At 35.0% G+C, this 16,515-nt stretch overlaps 1 protein-coding gene and 1 long non-coding RNA gene across 2 annotated transcripts; both read left to right on the plus strand.

Annotated features, from left to right (window-relative positions):
- Positions 1-5,332: 5,332 nt before the first annotated feature.
- On the plus strand, positions 5,333-15,362 carry LOC129322046 (COP1-interactive protein 1-like). The gene is made up of 5 exons (XM_054968072.1): positions 5,333-5,520; positions 5,617-7,672; positions 7,816-7,892; positions 9,588-9,669; positions 11,852-15,362. Exons 1-5 carry the CDS (start codon positions 5,430-5,432, stop codon positions 15,084-15,086), a joined length of 5,541 nt encoding a protein of 1,846 aa, XP_054824047.1. The 5' UTR covers positions 5,333-5,429; the 3' UTR covers positions 15,087-15,362.
- Positions 8,838-11,610, plus strand: LOC129321923 (uncharacterized). Its single transcript, XR_008596152.1, has 3 exons — positions 8,838-9,097; positions 9,588-9,669; positions 9,778-11,610. It is a non-coding gene; the product is annotated as an uncharacterized LOC129321923 (long non-coding RNA).
- Positions 15,363-16,515: the final 1,153 nt, after the last annotated feature.

Here is a 16,515-nt window from a genome sequence, read left to right on the forward strand (position 1 = left end):
ATTGCCAAAAACAAACTATAGCGACTAATAAGTGAAACATGTAGGAACCAAACATCGATTTCCCAAGATGGATGAAACTAACAGTTAAGAATCACAAACAGGCCATGTATTGTTTGTAATAGTAAGATAAATAATAGTGGCGTGGGTCATGTTTTAATTTTTGGGCCCACGTTGGCATCTAGGTTTGAGAAGAAACAAATAATAATATAGACTTAATCGATAGAATTATTCAGTTAAAAAACTAGCAATGCAATTTGACTTCGAAAAAAATATTGCTCGTTCCAGGTGCTAAATGTAGGAATTACTTAACTAATTTGTATTGATTAAGAAAGTTAGTTAAATTAGTTAATTGTAAAGAATGAGTCCTGATTTCCCTACAATTTAGGGTTGCATTTGAATTATTACAACATTTTATTATTGTTGAGAGAATGTCAATAGGTACATATAGCTTAGAAAAAATAATGAACATGAGAGACAATAAATTGAGATGCTGTAAGAGGATTATCCTTAATTAAACTTGACAATACTTGAATCTAAACTTGATAATACATGTTCTGTTTTTCCTTTATTTTCAATTCCTAACTCTAATTCAAGATTTTTTTCTTTTGTCTAAAAATATTTATTTTTTTCTTTTCCATGATGTTTTTCTTTTCACTAACATTTTAATTTGCATTAAAATTAAAAAAAAGGAATTTAATTGGTATGATCCATGAATTTTTTGTATATGCATTATAAAATATTTAGAAAAGAAAAAAGATTCTTGATTCGTTATAGAACAATTTAGTATTTCTACGTTCATTTCCATTCAATGAAAAAAGTTTTTTTTTATTATTATTGGATGGATTGATTTCTTGATGAAGCGTAAAATAATAATCAGTATCGATCGAATCCTAAAATACACTTTCTTTCTAAGATAAAAATTCAAAATTTTTCAATCAAAATACTGTCTATCCAATTTTTTTTTCATGTCTAGAATAAAATCTTTTACTATATAATTCTTAATAGGAATATCATCTGTCATATCCTTTTTTTTTTACACGTGTTAGAATTATAAGTAATTGCTTGGTAGATAGTCATATAAAATAAAGTAAATTGAAGTCTCATGTTTAGAATTCAATGATAAAAGCACATAATTAAAAATATATGGGTTATATACAACTGTCCTCCAAATAAAGAAGATTGCGCCAGGTTTTTCATAAGACCAGCAAATATGGATGAAGATTATCTCTATTTCTATTTAATAAAACTTCAAGCTCACCATCTAAACTTTTATTAAAAAAAAAAAAACTTTTATAAACCCCAAAAAAAAAAAAAAAAGAAAAAAGTCAAGCTCACCAGTCATCTCATACGCAAAAGTGAAGTCCATAGGGTTGTTACCGTGACGATATCTTTTATTTTAACTCGATAAAGGCACAATTCAGCCATTAGGTGGCATCATATTTTTTAAAATTTTGATTACAAATGATTAGCTTAAATTAGTCATAGAATAATGTAGAATAGTTCTATAGCGATTCGTTTGTAAAATTTTGAATCATGTTTTTTTTAAAAAAAAATCAAAAGTATATTTTTGCCTCTTGAATTCTGTGGTAGTTTGACTTGGATATTTTAACGTCATTATATTAAATATAATTTTTTTTATTTGATTATTAACACCGTTTAAAAAAACTTCCATACGCGGCCGGCTTGGGGTGAAGTAATAAGGTTAGATTACAACTTATTATATGTCAGAAGTGACGAATATCCAGATTCCAGAGTGTTTAATATTGGTTCTTTAATTTAAATGGTTTCATCTATGTTTCTGACTTTCTTCCTTTCACGTTTACTATTGAGCTTTGTGTCTGTCACCACGATCGTTTGTATCCAGTATATTTGTGCTGCCGATAAAAGGCGTTGTGATTTTACAGGGGAATAGATTTATTGCATTTTTTGTTTTATTAATAAAGACAAGAGATCATTGGCGAAGATAAATGTGTATAATGAGTTTTTTTTTGGTAATTTATAATGAGTTTGATGATGATGATGGTGACGGTGATGATGATGTCAAGATGCACAAGAAATGCACCATTTTATAGCCTCTAAAATCTAGGTAAAAATCAGCGTTGGGTTTTTCCCTGACTTTGACCATGATGACATTTTTTTTTCTTTTTAACACTTTTTTAATATTTAGGTTCTAATTAAAATATATTTTTAGCCAGTTTGAAGTCTTGAATCCTTCTTCAAAATCAGCTTGCTATATTTCTAAGCTTAATTTTGGTTGGTCTTCTTACAATATTTTCAGCAGCTCCATTTCTTTTTAGAAGCACTGACAATCGAGTTTTGAAAATTATCAGTTTTTATATATATATATATATATATATATATAAGGACTAATCTTGTGCAGAAAAGTCTTGGATGTGTTTCAAATACAAGAGACATTTTGAATCTCATGTTTAATTTAAGGTTTAAATGAAGTAAATAACTTTGGTTGCGTGATTTGTTTTTTTTCCCATGATTTATCAAATTTGTATGTCTTAATCAGGTTGATTATCCATTTTCACCTTTTCAGTTGACAATTTAGTTATTCATCATGGATTTGTTTTAACTAATTTTAACTCATCTGCTTGCTTTTAGTTGAAAAAAATCACGTTTACAAATTTGTCCCAAGCAGGGCTATGTTTGTGAATAACGTTGTACGCATGATGGTGTTTTCCAGCACCTCCATCCCCAGAGAAAAAATGAGAACGGGGAACAACCCACGTGGCGCAATATGACCCCGGACAACCATTCACACTTGTAGTTTTGCGGTATTTAGCGAGAAATTCAATATATCGTCTCACGTCTCATTGGTTTTCTCATGTAATTATTTCAAAAAGATCAGGGCATTTTAATAACAAGAAGCGCCAAAATCTCCACCTCATTAAGACAAGGGCACGCACTTGCAAAAACAAAAACACTAATCACCTTTTGGATTTCCTTTCTCTTTCTTTCTCCTTTTTTCATCTTCTCCAACAATTTGATTTTCTGATTTGCTCTCATTCCACCGTCTTCTTCATTTTCTTTACGGTGTTTCTTAATCCAATGGATTGGAGCGAGACCGAGTTCCATTTCCAGGTAATTAACTGTTTTTTAATATATCATATTATTGGCTCTGGATTTGAATACATGATTTGTTGCATTTGTTTTTTATTTTTTTTGCTAGAGAAAATAATACATTTTAATGTTTCATTTGATTGAATAAAAACAATCAATGTTGTGAAATTTTATGAATTCTTGAAGTAATTAATTTTCGACAACTTTATACCGTCATTAATTAATTTTAATTTGTGCACTTGGGGTTTTTGTTCGCCAGCAACTTGTTTTCCTGGGCGATTCATGTTATATGTCAGCCTGGGTGCGTGTGAACGTAATTTCTGCTCGTTGTCATATCATTTAAAATTTTTGCGTACCTGATCTGCAATATGCTCTTTCAATAAATTGCTCCTTTTTCTCTGTTTGGAACCTTTTTTGTGGATGTTGAATTAGAAGTGACAATTACCAGATTCGTCTGCGGCATTAGATGTGTCAAGAAATTTTCCTTTTCAGAACAGATAAATAATAACCTCAAGCCCATGGTATCAGTGCACACCATCGCTTCTATTTAAGAGAACCCCACTGTAAAATTTCATAAGGAAATTGTACACAAAAACAGAAAAAATGAAATATACTAATCAATATATGATACACGCTATTAATATTGTCGTGTTCAAAGAAAAATTTGCCCTGCGATTAAAATAAGCTGCTAGCCTTTCCAACTGAAGAAATTGAAACGCCCCTTTCTTGCAGGTTTTTTTTTTATTATTATTATTCGTAATTTCTCATATAAGCTCGGCGGGGTGTGAAATTCAGAACTCGGATCATTGTGATTTGAAAGTGGGATAGATAGGTTGTTGAACTAATCCGGAAAAGAGAAGATAAGATGTCGGGGTTTGTTACACATAATTATATAATATAAAATGAAATGAATGAGAGGGAAAATTGGAGTTAATATTGACGAATGGTCCAAATTGGCCGGACTAAGATTGAGGTGCAAGTGCCACAAATGTCGTAGTGATTGTGTGAGGGTGTCAACATCGTAACTTTAATGAGGATCCCCACACCCACAGAGAGTCCGGATCATGTTCGTGATTATGACTTGACTCCATCCGACCTGCATCCAAATGTTGTTCACATCCATTGTCTTTTAATGCCTTTGTACTTTGGTACTCAACATGTTCAAATTTTCAAGTTTTCATCCTCCCTCCCTCCCAACTTATGTGAACTATTTGGAGGGGTAATTTTGTGAATTTTTTATAAGGTGTTATATTAATTATTTGTTATAAGTATTTTTAAATAAATGAATAAATTATCATTTGAATTTCAGGTAAAATAATATCATAAACTCTAAACTCATTTATTATTAATATTATTCCCTCAACTTTTAAAAACCATATAAATTGGACAGTATTATTAATAAAAATTAATTTTGATTATTAGTTGATTAAAAAATAAAAAAATTTAAAAATTATAAAAAAAGACAAAAAATTATAATAAAGTATCTAAAATTTACAAACAACGATCCAAAAAAGGACCAAATAAAACGACCAAGGTTTCTAGTTTTTTTCTATAATTTTTATGCCATTTTTCTGTTATTTTATGATATATTAATTATTAAAATTAAATTTTGTTAACACAAGAGTTATATTGCACCGTTTTTAAAAATTAAAAGAATAATTTATATAATAAACAAGCTTAAAGTTTATGTTGTCATTAGACTTAAAGCTCAAAAAATAATTTACTAATTTACCCTTATTTTTACTTTGATTCAATGTTGTTGACATAGGAAAGTAATAAATTTTTCAAGGATATATTTAATATAGGTCCAATTAAAAATATTTAACTTATAATTAAATTTAACAGTTTTAATATTTTCGATGAAAAAGGTTAGGAGTGATGTGTAAATGAAATTAGAGGGAGTGTTGTTTTCAAAATATGCATGACTGTGAGTTATCATTTTTTTTCAAAAGCTCATATAAATTATTCTAAATATAGGATCTCAAATTTTCCCCATATTTATTATTTTTTCTTAAATTACTCCTGTTAATTTGACAAGATTTCATATTCCAAAATAATAGTGATTAAAAAGTGGATTATGTTTTAAAAAATTAACACATTGGTGCATAATAATAACAAATAATCAACTTAACTTAATTTGATTTTTTCCAAATTATAATATGTCATTTATTTTTATTACAAAATTTCTATCAGTTATGCATGCATGCATTCTTCTTCTGGTGCCAGCATTGTTTTTGTAATTTCTATTCCCATTTAATTTCAGAATTTGTGGTGATCACTCTGCCGACAATGGGAGCCTATAATTGTTCATTAGCAACTCCTCATTAGCTTTCTTCCCGAACTTTGATGTGAAGCGAAATATGATCAAGCACCGCTTAAGAGGGTTGAGCACCATTCTGGGTACTCAAGTAGAACCTGACAAAATTGAAGAACTGAAGAGGAACAAAACAGGTAGCTAGGTGCATCTTAGCACTCGAAATATTGGCTTCTCGATGGGATTATCTAACTCTTAATTTTTTCCATGTTAAATTTAATCATTACTTGCAGATATTGAAAACAACCTCTCAAGAATCCTGAAAATCATCAAGAATGAAGATCAAAGTAGCAAGAGGGATAGAAGCCCAAAACGGTCGAGACAAGAAACAGAACTTGTAGGACTCATCGAGGACTTCTTCACACACTACCAGTCACTGTATGCGCTGTACGATCGTCTCACCGCAGAGAATGGCAAAGTAGTTTCTCGCAGAATAGATAGTGGGGTTTCTGCTTCCTTGTCTTGCTCTAGCTCCGACTCCGATTATTTTTCCTCCGACGAAGTTGACAGCCGAAGACAATCGCCTGAAACTGAGCATCACATTACTATATCACACCCAACACGTGAAGGAAAGGACAATGACTCTGAAACTGATCTCCAGACTCGAGCAATATCGGCTCGGGGAAAGGAGCTAGAAGAGAAGTTCCATTCTCAAAAGAAAGAGATAGAAAGCCCGACTCACCAGAAGTCGGAGCTGCAACGTCAAATTGAAAGCAAAGAACGTGAAGCTCAAGAGCTAAGCGCCAGAAATGCAGAGCTACAAGTGTCGGAGAAGAAAACGAAAGAAGATCAAGTTTCTGGTCTGCAGAGGAAATTCGAGGATGGTGAGAGCGAGGATCATATTGCAGAACTGATTGAACAAATCAACACGCTTACCATGGAGGCGACAACTCTTCGTGACCAGAAAGATGAAATGGAAGTAAGGTTAACACTCGGTAGAGATGAAGCACTGAGCCTACTAGAGGACCTGAAGAACCAGCTTAATGTCATGCGTCAAAATTCGGACTCCTTATCTGACAAGAACAAAGAGCTAGAAGCTCACATGGAGTATCTGTATCAACAATTGGATGAGAAGGGCTGGCTTGAACAAAGAATGCGAGAAGAGAAAGAAGGTTTGGTAGGGATGGTAAGGGACCTGGAAACGGAACTTGAATCTCGATTCAAAGAAAAAGACAAGTTGGAAGAGGAGTTAAGAAAGAAAAGTTATGAGATGAAACAGGTGGAAGATGAAAACAAATCCTTGCAGGATAGGAATGCTGAACTGAAAAGAGCAGTGACACATGCAGGAGAAGAGCTCAATGCTCTTGCGAAGGAACATGAAAGCAGCAGAAATGGAGCTTCAACGCATGCCATAGCTTTATCGGATCAATTTAACGATCTGAAACTAGAGTTAAACTATTACAAGGAAGAGAAGATCAGGTTGGAGTTGCAAAACGAGAGAATGCAAAAGGAATATTCAGAAAGCCTCGCAACGATATTTGATCAAGGGAAAACAATAAAAGAGCAGGCAGAAACCATCGAGCGAATCATTGCTGAGTTTGAAGAATCCAAAACGTGGGCCAGAAAGTTTAAGCTGAATAAACAATTCTCAGAAAAGAGGATCGAAGAATTAGCAGAAGAGATACGAGGACAACTAGAAGACAGTATAAGGTTATTATACCGTAGGATCCGCGTGGCGGAACAGCTACATAATGAGAACAAAGACGGCTACAAACTGGTGAAGGAGAGATACGAGCAAGAAAACAAAATACTTAAAGAGAAAATTGCTATATATGAAGAAAAAGAGGCACGAGTTGCAAGTGCTACAAGACTGAATCGAATAGAAGTTTCAAACGTCTTAGAGTCGGCTGCTTCGAATCTGGAGAAGAACCAAGTTAGTTTTCTGAGACGTGTGACTAAGATGATGGAGGAGGTTCAGAATGCAAGAGATTGGATAAAGCAAAGAAAGGAAGAGATGGAACAACTGAAGAGCCATGTGGATAAACTTACAGCTTTACTTAAGGATAGAGAAGAGCAGGAATTGTTGCCGAGAGAGAAGGTGGCGAAATCAGAGGGCAAGGTGAGCGAGGAAGGAGAGGAGAATCTGAGTCTAATGAAATCGGTGACAGAGCTTGAAAAGAAAGTGGGAATATTGGAGAAGAGCCTGAAAGAGCGGGATGAACAATTGGTGAATCTGGGAGAGACGAAAAGGGAAGCAATAAGGCAGCTTTGTTTTGTCAATGATTATCATCGCAACCGTTGTCACTTTCTCAAGGGTTTGATTGCCAAGAAGACGACAATCAACAGAACTTGATTTGCATGCATATGTATGTGATATATCGTGTATGTTAAAAAGTAGAGGGAAAGTTGATCCTAGGGGGAAAAAAAAAACAAAAGTAGAGGGAAAAATATTATTGAAATGACCTTTGACTCCTTTCGTTTCGTTTTGTTAGGCCAACGCCTTTGGGTCCCAGGTTGTCCTCCACGTGCGCTGACCATCTACCATTTTCTCTGCCCGCCTTTTTGTCTGGTAGCTATATATATATATACATACATAATGCTCAATGTAAGTAAGAACCACCCCAACCCCAATAATTCATTTCTGCTACAGAGACACTTTTTTGTATCATGCTATGTACAATTCATTCAACTGCGGAATTAACACTTCATTTTCTTATCACCATAGTTCGTCATGTGATTGATTCTTTCTGTTCTCAACTAATATCCCTGAAATATGAAGCTAATTCTTTTTGTTTTTTCTTTAGTCAATAAAACTTGAGCCTAATTCATTATGGAATTTGAACTGCGTTTTTAGAAGCAAAAGGAAGCAACTTTATGAAATGTTTTCTGCTTTTAATGCAGAGGAGTACACTTGGAATAAATGATACGGGTATCGATTTATTATATAATAGAAACGAGTACTTTAATTGGCAGTCTCATAAAAACAACAAAGTCGCAACAAGGGTGGGTTCACGTCACGTGACATGAAATTACAGCTCACGTAGCACGTTGCAGCTACGTGCGGGAAGATGAGACAGATGGCCCAGATCGGCTCAATATCCTCAAACAAGATCCCGGTGGCATCACACGGTGGTCCTTACTCCTTTCTGGCATCTTGAGCTCAATTATACTGTTTTTTATCTGAATCTGAGAGCAGCATTCCCAGGTTTATTTTTTAATGTTATTTTTCAAAATTCTTTTTACTAATAAATACTAATAAACAGATGTATGCGAAATTCCTTGTAGCTACTTCTTCTTTTTATTTATTGGTATAATTTTTTTAGTATATATAAAAAAAAAAAGATAGATGCGAAACTGTAAAGGCCACTAACGCACAACGCGGAAGGCCTCCAGCAGTCCCCTCACACACTGAACCGAGCTGTCTTTTGCCTACGTCATCACGAGAAATCGCGCGATGGAAAGCACAGAGTGGCGCTATTGTAATAAATTAGGATTCGAGGGGTAAACGTACAAGATGCAATCCAAAGATTCCATCCCTGGAATATGAAGCTACGAAGTTGCTGGCGTTCCTTGAGCGCTCCGATCCAGACAAATCTACTTTTGCATTCAAAATTTTGAGTATAATTTCTTTTTAATTCTATGAACTTGGCTCTCTGTTCCCCTCGCGTTCATTGAAGAGCTCGTCCTATCTTTCTTTCTTGTTTTCGATTTTCGATCCTCTCCAACTTTGATCGTCTGGTTCCAGAAGGACGATATTCCCTTTTTGAACTTCAGGTAACGGTGAATTTTATTTCTGAGAACTGTTATATTTTCTCTGTTGTTTGAATTCTCCGATATGATCTTCTGGCCTTGGAGCTCGTAGTTCAGTTAAGCTATTTCAATCTTGCTCTCCTCCACCCTTGCTTATGGATTCGATTGAATCGAATTCGTTTTTCTGCAAAATTGAATTTGTGCGAGCTTCAGTTTACTTCTCGTTTCCTTCCTTTCAGTGTCTTTTGATTATTCTGTATTTCCTTTGTTGATTTCTGCAATTTCACATGGCGTTGAAGCTCGCATCTTCATCCCTGATTCTTAATTGAATTCTGTTTTTTCTGTTATACCAAAGTTGTAAAGAATCGTGATGCTTGAAGCTTTCTGTTTTTTTATTCATATAACATAGTTATGCAAAATAAAACTAGGTTTATTATCCAATTTTCAATTTATTCGATCATTTTATTTTCATCTTATTTTTGTCATTGGATTTTTTGTTTCTTGGTTTTTTTAGCCCCCCGCTGCGTGTTTGATTTTGGAGAATATCTAAAAGCTTCTGTTAAAAGAGCGGAAGAGAAAGTGAAAGCGTATCTCAGGTACACATATTTACTTATTGGATTTAGATGTGTTCCCCCCCAGTAAATCGCTTCCGAAAATTAATTAGTTCTCTTTCTTTCTTTCTTTTTGGGTCGGGGAAAGAAAAGCTCACTTGTTGATATTTCATAGAATCCCAGTCAGCTTTCTGAGATTCTCGGGGTTGTTGACATGGCGCCAGATTAAATTCTTGATAGCTACTTTCTGGTGGTTCATTTTTCCCCTTTCAATTAATTGATTTTTTATTGATTGCTTTTTCACAAAATTAAATCTGTGTTAAATATTGCGAAATAGCGGTAGGCCATTTTAAAGCATGCTAGGATCTTACCAAACGATCACATCGACGAAATTTTCGTTCATTATTGATGATGCAGTTGCATCCGTTCCTTGACCGTGAGCGGAGAAACCTAAGATTAACTTGTTTTGTTTGATTTAATAGTTTGTCAAATGGAAGACTAAATCGTTTAAAATCTATTCCTGAACATAAAAACGTTTATGCCTGTTCTTTAGGCGACAGGTTAAATAAATTTTCGTGTTTTTCTAATTGTGTTTGTTCTACCAGAAAATGACTTTTCTAAATTTAAATGAGAAATATTTTAAAACAAAATAATGTCTTGGGTGTGCTAGGAGAGTTGACACATACATATCCACTACTCTTCGCCATCCAAAAAATAATATTCAAGGACGTCTTGGATAAGTTAATTATATTAAAGGACTTTAAAAATTAAATTAAAATTCTTTTTAAAAGACCAAATATATTACTGAAGCTTTTAAAAGTTATCGATAATTCTTTTGAAAGGTACTGGTTGTAATTTTGAGAGCATAAGTCATAATTTTAGTCTTCTACAGGAATTTTGGTTCCAAAAGTCTTTAACTGTTGTTAATATTTCATATAGATCCTTTAAGTGTCATTTTTTCAAAAATATATCTCTTTAAAAAAATGAAAAATTGTGGATGTTAGTGCTGAATTAATTTCAGCTGTGAATTAGTAGTTGCTTTTGATTTTTCTTTTTAAAAGTACAACTCAGAGCATAATAGGAAGAGGGAACGACGAGCTTGATTAGCTGCAAGTATTCCACCTCCTTATGCTGAGCAATTAATATTAGTTTTGGTCGAATGGAAAAGAGAGGAGGTGACGGATGTACTTCTTAGTTGCCTCAATATGTTATTCTTCCCTTTTGTTCCAGTTGCTTTTGAATTTTTAGCACAGTATGCTTGCACAATCTCATCCTCTACTCTGGAAATTCGTATCTCCGTGAAATGTGTCACATTAGATTTCTTGCATTTGTGTCAACTGAGGTAACACCTTAAAATAGCTCTAGTCCCATTTTCAAGGTCACATTTAGTATTGCATTCCACTCAACTGTGGTGTTGTTATCATATGAACGTAATCTCCTTTATTGCTAAGTTCTGATGCTAAACGAGTTGGTGGGCTTCCCGGTTTCCAGTCTTTGATGAGATATTATATTCATTCTGCTACAACTGCAATAATGATTCACCTTGTCATTATTAACCCAAAAACACCACTTTGTTTTGTTGTTATGCAAATTGAACTCTTCATTCAAAATCTTATTGACCTGTTGAATCAATGGTGGTATTATCATATTTTTACTAAAACTAGGTGGGCTTCCCATGTATTGAATGGAATCTGAGGAATAAGTTGTACTGTTTATATAACTTTTGAATAGTGCAATACTGCAATTTCTAATTTATATTTCGTATTAATATTTGTATTGATATGTTAGATATATATATTTTTTATCAAAGGAAAACGTAGGTCTAAATAAAATTTCTCATGCTGTCATGTACCAAAAGAATTTTAGCCAGGTCCAAGTACTAAAAACTTTCTCAGAAAAGATTTATCCAAAAAAAAAAAAATTGAAAGAGTGAATATGTTGAAAACTACCTGATTCACTTTATCCAGAAATCAAACACTAGTTTGAAATTTTCAGCTTCTGGATTCCTGATATCAAAGAGATCAAATTATCTTCATGGGCAACTGCTAAGAAAAGTGGATAGTTCACAGAGAAGATGGTGAAACATCGCTTTAGAGATTCTATAAAATCGTTGTTTGGAAGTCATATTGACCCGGAAAAAGAACAGCAGCTGCAAGGAGCTAAAACAGGTATGAAATCAGTTCAAGATTACACTGAAATTGATCAAAATGATCAAACAAATGATCAGGTGTTTTTCCCCTACAGAAATTGAAGACAAAGTAAAAAGAATATTGAAGCTTATTGGGGATGACAATCATGAAGAGGATGGTAGCCGAGTACAATTTTCCAACAAGGAACCACTTGTTGAACTAATTGAAGATTTCCACAATCAATACAAATCACTCTATGCTCAATACGACCATCTAACAGGGGAATTGAGGAAAAAGATTAATGGAAAGCAAGGAAAGGAGAGTTCTTCATCTAGTTCAGACTCAGATTCAGATTACTCTTCAAAGGACAAAGACAGCAAAAATGGACAACTGGAAAATGAATTCCAAAAGATAATTGATAGCCTGAGACAAGAACTTGAAATGGAACATAAGGAAGTTGCAGAATTAAGTCGAAAAGTGACAATTACATGTGAAGAAAAGGAGGATCTAAACTTAAAATATCTTGCAGCCTTGAGCAAGGTAGAAGAAGCAGAGAAAATCAACGCAGATCTGAAAACTGATGCTGAAACATTAGATATTCAGAGATCAAAACTGTTGGCGGAGAATGGTGAACTAAAGAAGCAACTGGACAATGCTGGAGAGGTTGAAGCTGAACTGAATCATAGATTGGAAGACTTGAAGAGAGAGAAAGATAATTTAACCCTGGAGAAAGAGACTGCTATCAGGCAGATGGATGAGGGACAGAAGATTACAGACAGCCTAAGAGCCACGGTGAATCAACTAAATGATGAGAAATTAGCCCTTGGAAAAGAACTAGAGGCTGTGACAAGTGAATTCTCCATCCTGAAGCAGCAATTGGAACAAGCACAGCAGCAAGAGACAGATTTAAGCCGTAATCTGAAAGTTGCCAAGGAAGAGAACGAATCATTGAAGTTAAAACTTTCACAGCTTTCAAATGAGGTTCAGCTCGCTCATGACAGAATACAAGAACTTGTATCTGAATTAACTCAGTTAAAGGAGAGACTGAATGAGAGGGAAAGCGAAGTTTCAGACCTCACTCAAATGCATGAAGGGTATGAGAATGAATCCTCAAATAAAATCAGGGAATTAGAGGCACAAGTCACAAACCTTGAGCTGGAATTGGAATCAAGGCAAGGGCAGAATCGAGACATGGAAGTGCAAATAATTAGTAGCAGAACTGAAGTTCGAGAGCTAGTAGAGCACAATTCAGGACTACAAAACCAAATTTCAGAGCTTGAAATAAAGTTCAAAGAAAGAGAAAATGAACTGTCTGCTATTGTGAAGAATCTTGAAGATAATGAGAATAGGTCGTTATCCAAAATAGCTGATTTGACATCCCAGATCAATAATCTGCTAACTGATGTAGACCAGCTACGTGCTCAGAAAGATGAACTGGAAGAACGGGTATTGTTTGAAAGTAATGAAGCATCAGCTCAAGTCAAAAGCATTACAGACCTGGTAAATGTATTGCAGCAGGAAGCAGAGGCCCTACAACACCAGAAATCTGACTTGGAAGTTCAACTTGCCAAAAAGGTCCAAGAAAATTCTGAGCATCTGATTCATATGCAAACTCTAAAGGAGGAGGTCGTCAGTAAGACTCTAGATCAAGAGAGGTTTGTTGAAGAAACAGAAAAATTAACCATGCAGATAAGGAAGCTGGAATCTGAGGTAGACATGGTAAATAGCCAGAAGGGTGAAGTTGAAGAACGAGTGAGGGTTAATGACCGTGAAATCAGACAAGTGAGAGAGGAGAAGTCAGGGCTACATGGCAAAATATCTGAAGCTGAGAAAAGATTAGCAGAGAGGGAGTTCGAGATCTCTGCTCTCCAGGATAAACTTAAGAAAGCGGAGGATGAGGGTTCAACTCAAATAATGGCCTTAACATCACAGATTGATAATCATCAACGGGATTTGGTTTCCCTGCATAATGAGAAGCAAGAATTGGCACAGCAGTGTGAAAAACTGAAGTTGGAGTTGGATTCCATAAATAACAGCAAGAATGAAGCTGAAGAACAAATAAGAGCTCATGCACACGAGAATGATCAATTGAAAGGGGAAATTTCTGGGCTGCAAGAGAGAATTGCTGCCTTGGAGAAAACTTTAGCAGAGAAAGAGGCTGAATTCTCCAGTTTTCAGGACAAACTCCTTGGAGAAAAGAATGAGGCTTCATCTCAAATAATTGTCTTCACAAGCCAGATCAAGAATCTGCAAGATGACTTGCTTTCCTTGCAGAAAGAGAAAGAAGAATTGATGCTTCACAGCGAAAGACTTACAGGAGAACATGCAGAAAACCTGATATTGCTAGAGAATGAAAAGAAAGAGCTAGCAGGCAAAATTTTGGATCATCAGAGAATGCTAGAAGAACGAGAAGACAGGTATCAGAAGTTAAATGAAGAATATAAACAAGTTGAGAGTTGGCTTCAGGAATGTAAGGTGAAACTTGAAGTTGCAGAAAAGAAGATTGAAGAAATAACAGGAGAATTTCATAGCGGCATTGAGTCAAAGGATCAGATTGTAACTGATTTGGAACAAACAGCAGAAGACTTGAGAAGGGATTTGGAACTGAAGACAGATGAAATTGGTACTTTGCTTGAGAACATCCGAAATATTGAGGTCAAACTTCGTTTGTCAAACCAGAAGCTTCGGGTTACAGAACAATTGCTAAGTGAGAAGGAAGAAAACTTCAGGAAGGCAGAAGAGAAGTTCCAGCAAGATCAGAAAAAACTTGAGGACAGGATTGCCACCTTGTCAGGAATAATTGCTGCTAACAGTGAGGCCTATCAGGCAACAGTCACTAACATCAAAGAGAGTATGAGGTATGTGATGACTGGTATAGATACCGTGATGGGGAAACTTACTGATGAGCATAGAAATTATGAAAACCGCATTTCAAACCTCTCAAATGAGCTTCAACTAGCAAAGGACTGGGTTAGAGAGATGAACGAGGAAAAAGAGAAGCTAAAAAAGGACAGGCACCATTTGGGGGAGCAGCTGCAGGAAAGAAATGACAAGGAATTGACTTTGAGAGAGATGGTTCAGAAGCTAGAGTCAAAGGCTAGCAAGGAAGAACTAGAGAATAAAAATCTGACGACAACAGTGGTTCAACTTCAGAAGTCAGTGGCAGGACTAGAGCAAATGGTAAAAGATAAAGACAAAGGTATAATGGGCTTGGCGGAAGAGAAAAGAGAGGCCATCAGGCAGCTGTGTTTGTGGATTGATTATCATCGCAGTCGTTATGATTATCTCAAGGTCATTATATCCAAGACTCCCAGAGTTCACAGGGCAACGTGAGCTTAGCTAGGATATTCTTTTGTTCAGTTCGTTCCATTAGGATTTACATCTCTACATTTGATTGAAATTAGTTTTGTTTTCTCCCCATCTTATTTCGAAATGTGTGTTGATAGATTGATTTATCGCTTCATAGGGGACATCATATATAATCAGTTTATTGTCGCCCTCTAGAGCCACTTCCTGTCATATTTCCATTTTCTTTCTTTTGACTCTCCCCTCCCCAGATTGGGCTTGTAATAATATACTGAGGATAGGATCCTTTGTTTTTGTCAATAACTTTGAGAATTTTTGTTCGGACGGTAAAGAAATAGGTAGGCTAGATCAAATTATCATAATCCTGCAAAGAGCTAGATTAAACGTGAACCCTATTATTTATTTATTTTTCCTTTTTTGGGGCGGGCGATTTTAAAAAGCGATTGCCCCTCACACGTCGCAACTTTTATGCTCTTTGCAGAGATAAACAAAATTTGTATGTGCACACTTGTTTATAAACAAATGACACAAATTCATTTGACATTTTCTATGATATGATTAACTACAAAATGACGGAGTTGGAATTTGTGAAGATTATTAGGTGAGATATATTGAAGTGGTCAAGGTCGACGAAAGGGATAGTGCTAATAACCCAAAGTTGAAGGAAAGAATTCCCATTTTTTGGCAGAAAAATAGTGGAACATGAAAACAAACAAAAAAAATTAAACATAGAAGAAAAAAGATTATAGAGCAAGAGCAGCCAGGTTATAATATGCCATGCTTAATGATAACTGTCAGAGCATGCTCCTTGTTTACTGTGAAGTAGCAAGGACACAAACAAAGCTAAGGCACCCAGCCATCCACCCACCAATGCTCTCACTTACAAAGGATAGTTGATTGATAATCAGAAATTATCATCGACGGCATTGTGCATCTATTTAAAGTCAAAATATGTCATGTCCGGTCCTGGTTATCAGTTATCATCCACGTCGGAGGAAAACTGCCTGCAGCTGAATCTCGAGTCTTCTCTAGTCTCTCCAAAGGAGCTACAGAAGTCCGTGTCCAATTCTAAACTAATATTGATCTATTTTTTGCGAACCTAAACTAATATTTATTTTATCAAAGACTTTGAAGAGGGGGCATTTATTTGACAGAACAATAAAATAAAATCATTTTCTAAATACCATATAAATGGAATTCTAAATGAGAGAGTTCACAGAATAGAATGGGAAACTTGCATGGAGACAATGGACGAAATAAAAGACCATTCTTTCTTTTCTTCTTTTAATGGTGAATAAAGATTAGGCTGTGTTGGCAAAAAAACAAAAAAAAAAAAGAAAAAAGATTAGGCTGTGTCTATATTACACCAAGTTAGGAGCCACACCGACACATCCCTAAGTTCAATGCGACTTTTTGTTTTTTTGGGTACAGTAGTGGGCTAAGCCCATAAAAGACA

Source organism: Prosopis cineraria, unplaced genomic scaffold (genome assembly GCF_029017545.1).
Source record: "Prosopis cineraria cultivar Desert tree isolate PC_DT_omini unplaced genomic scaffold, ASM2901754v1 PC10, whole genome shotgun sequence".
NCBI lineage: Eukaryota > Viridiplantae > Streptophyta > Magnoliopsida > Fabales > Fabaceae > Prosopis > Prosopis cineraria.

Excerpts from the sequence above, each read along its gene's own strand:
- LOC129322046 (XM_054968072.1), top strand. The coding sequence starts at position 5,430 with ATGATCAAGCACCGCTTAAGAGGGTTGAGCACCATTCTGGGTACTCAA. Across the intron at positions 5,521-5,616 it reads ACTGAAGAGGAACAAAACAG|ATATTGAAAACAACCTCTCA; the intron begins GTAGCTAGGTGC and ends CATTACTTGCAG. Across the intron at positions 9,670-11,851 it reads AAAGTGAAAGCGTATCTCAG|GTGTTTTTCCCCTACAGAAA; the intron begins GTACACATATTT and ends ACAAATGATCAG.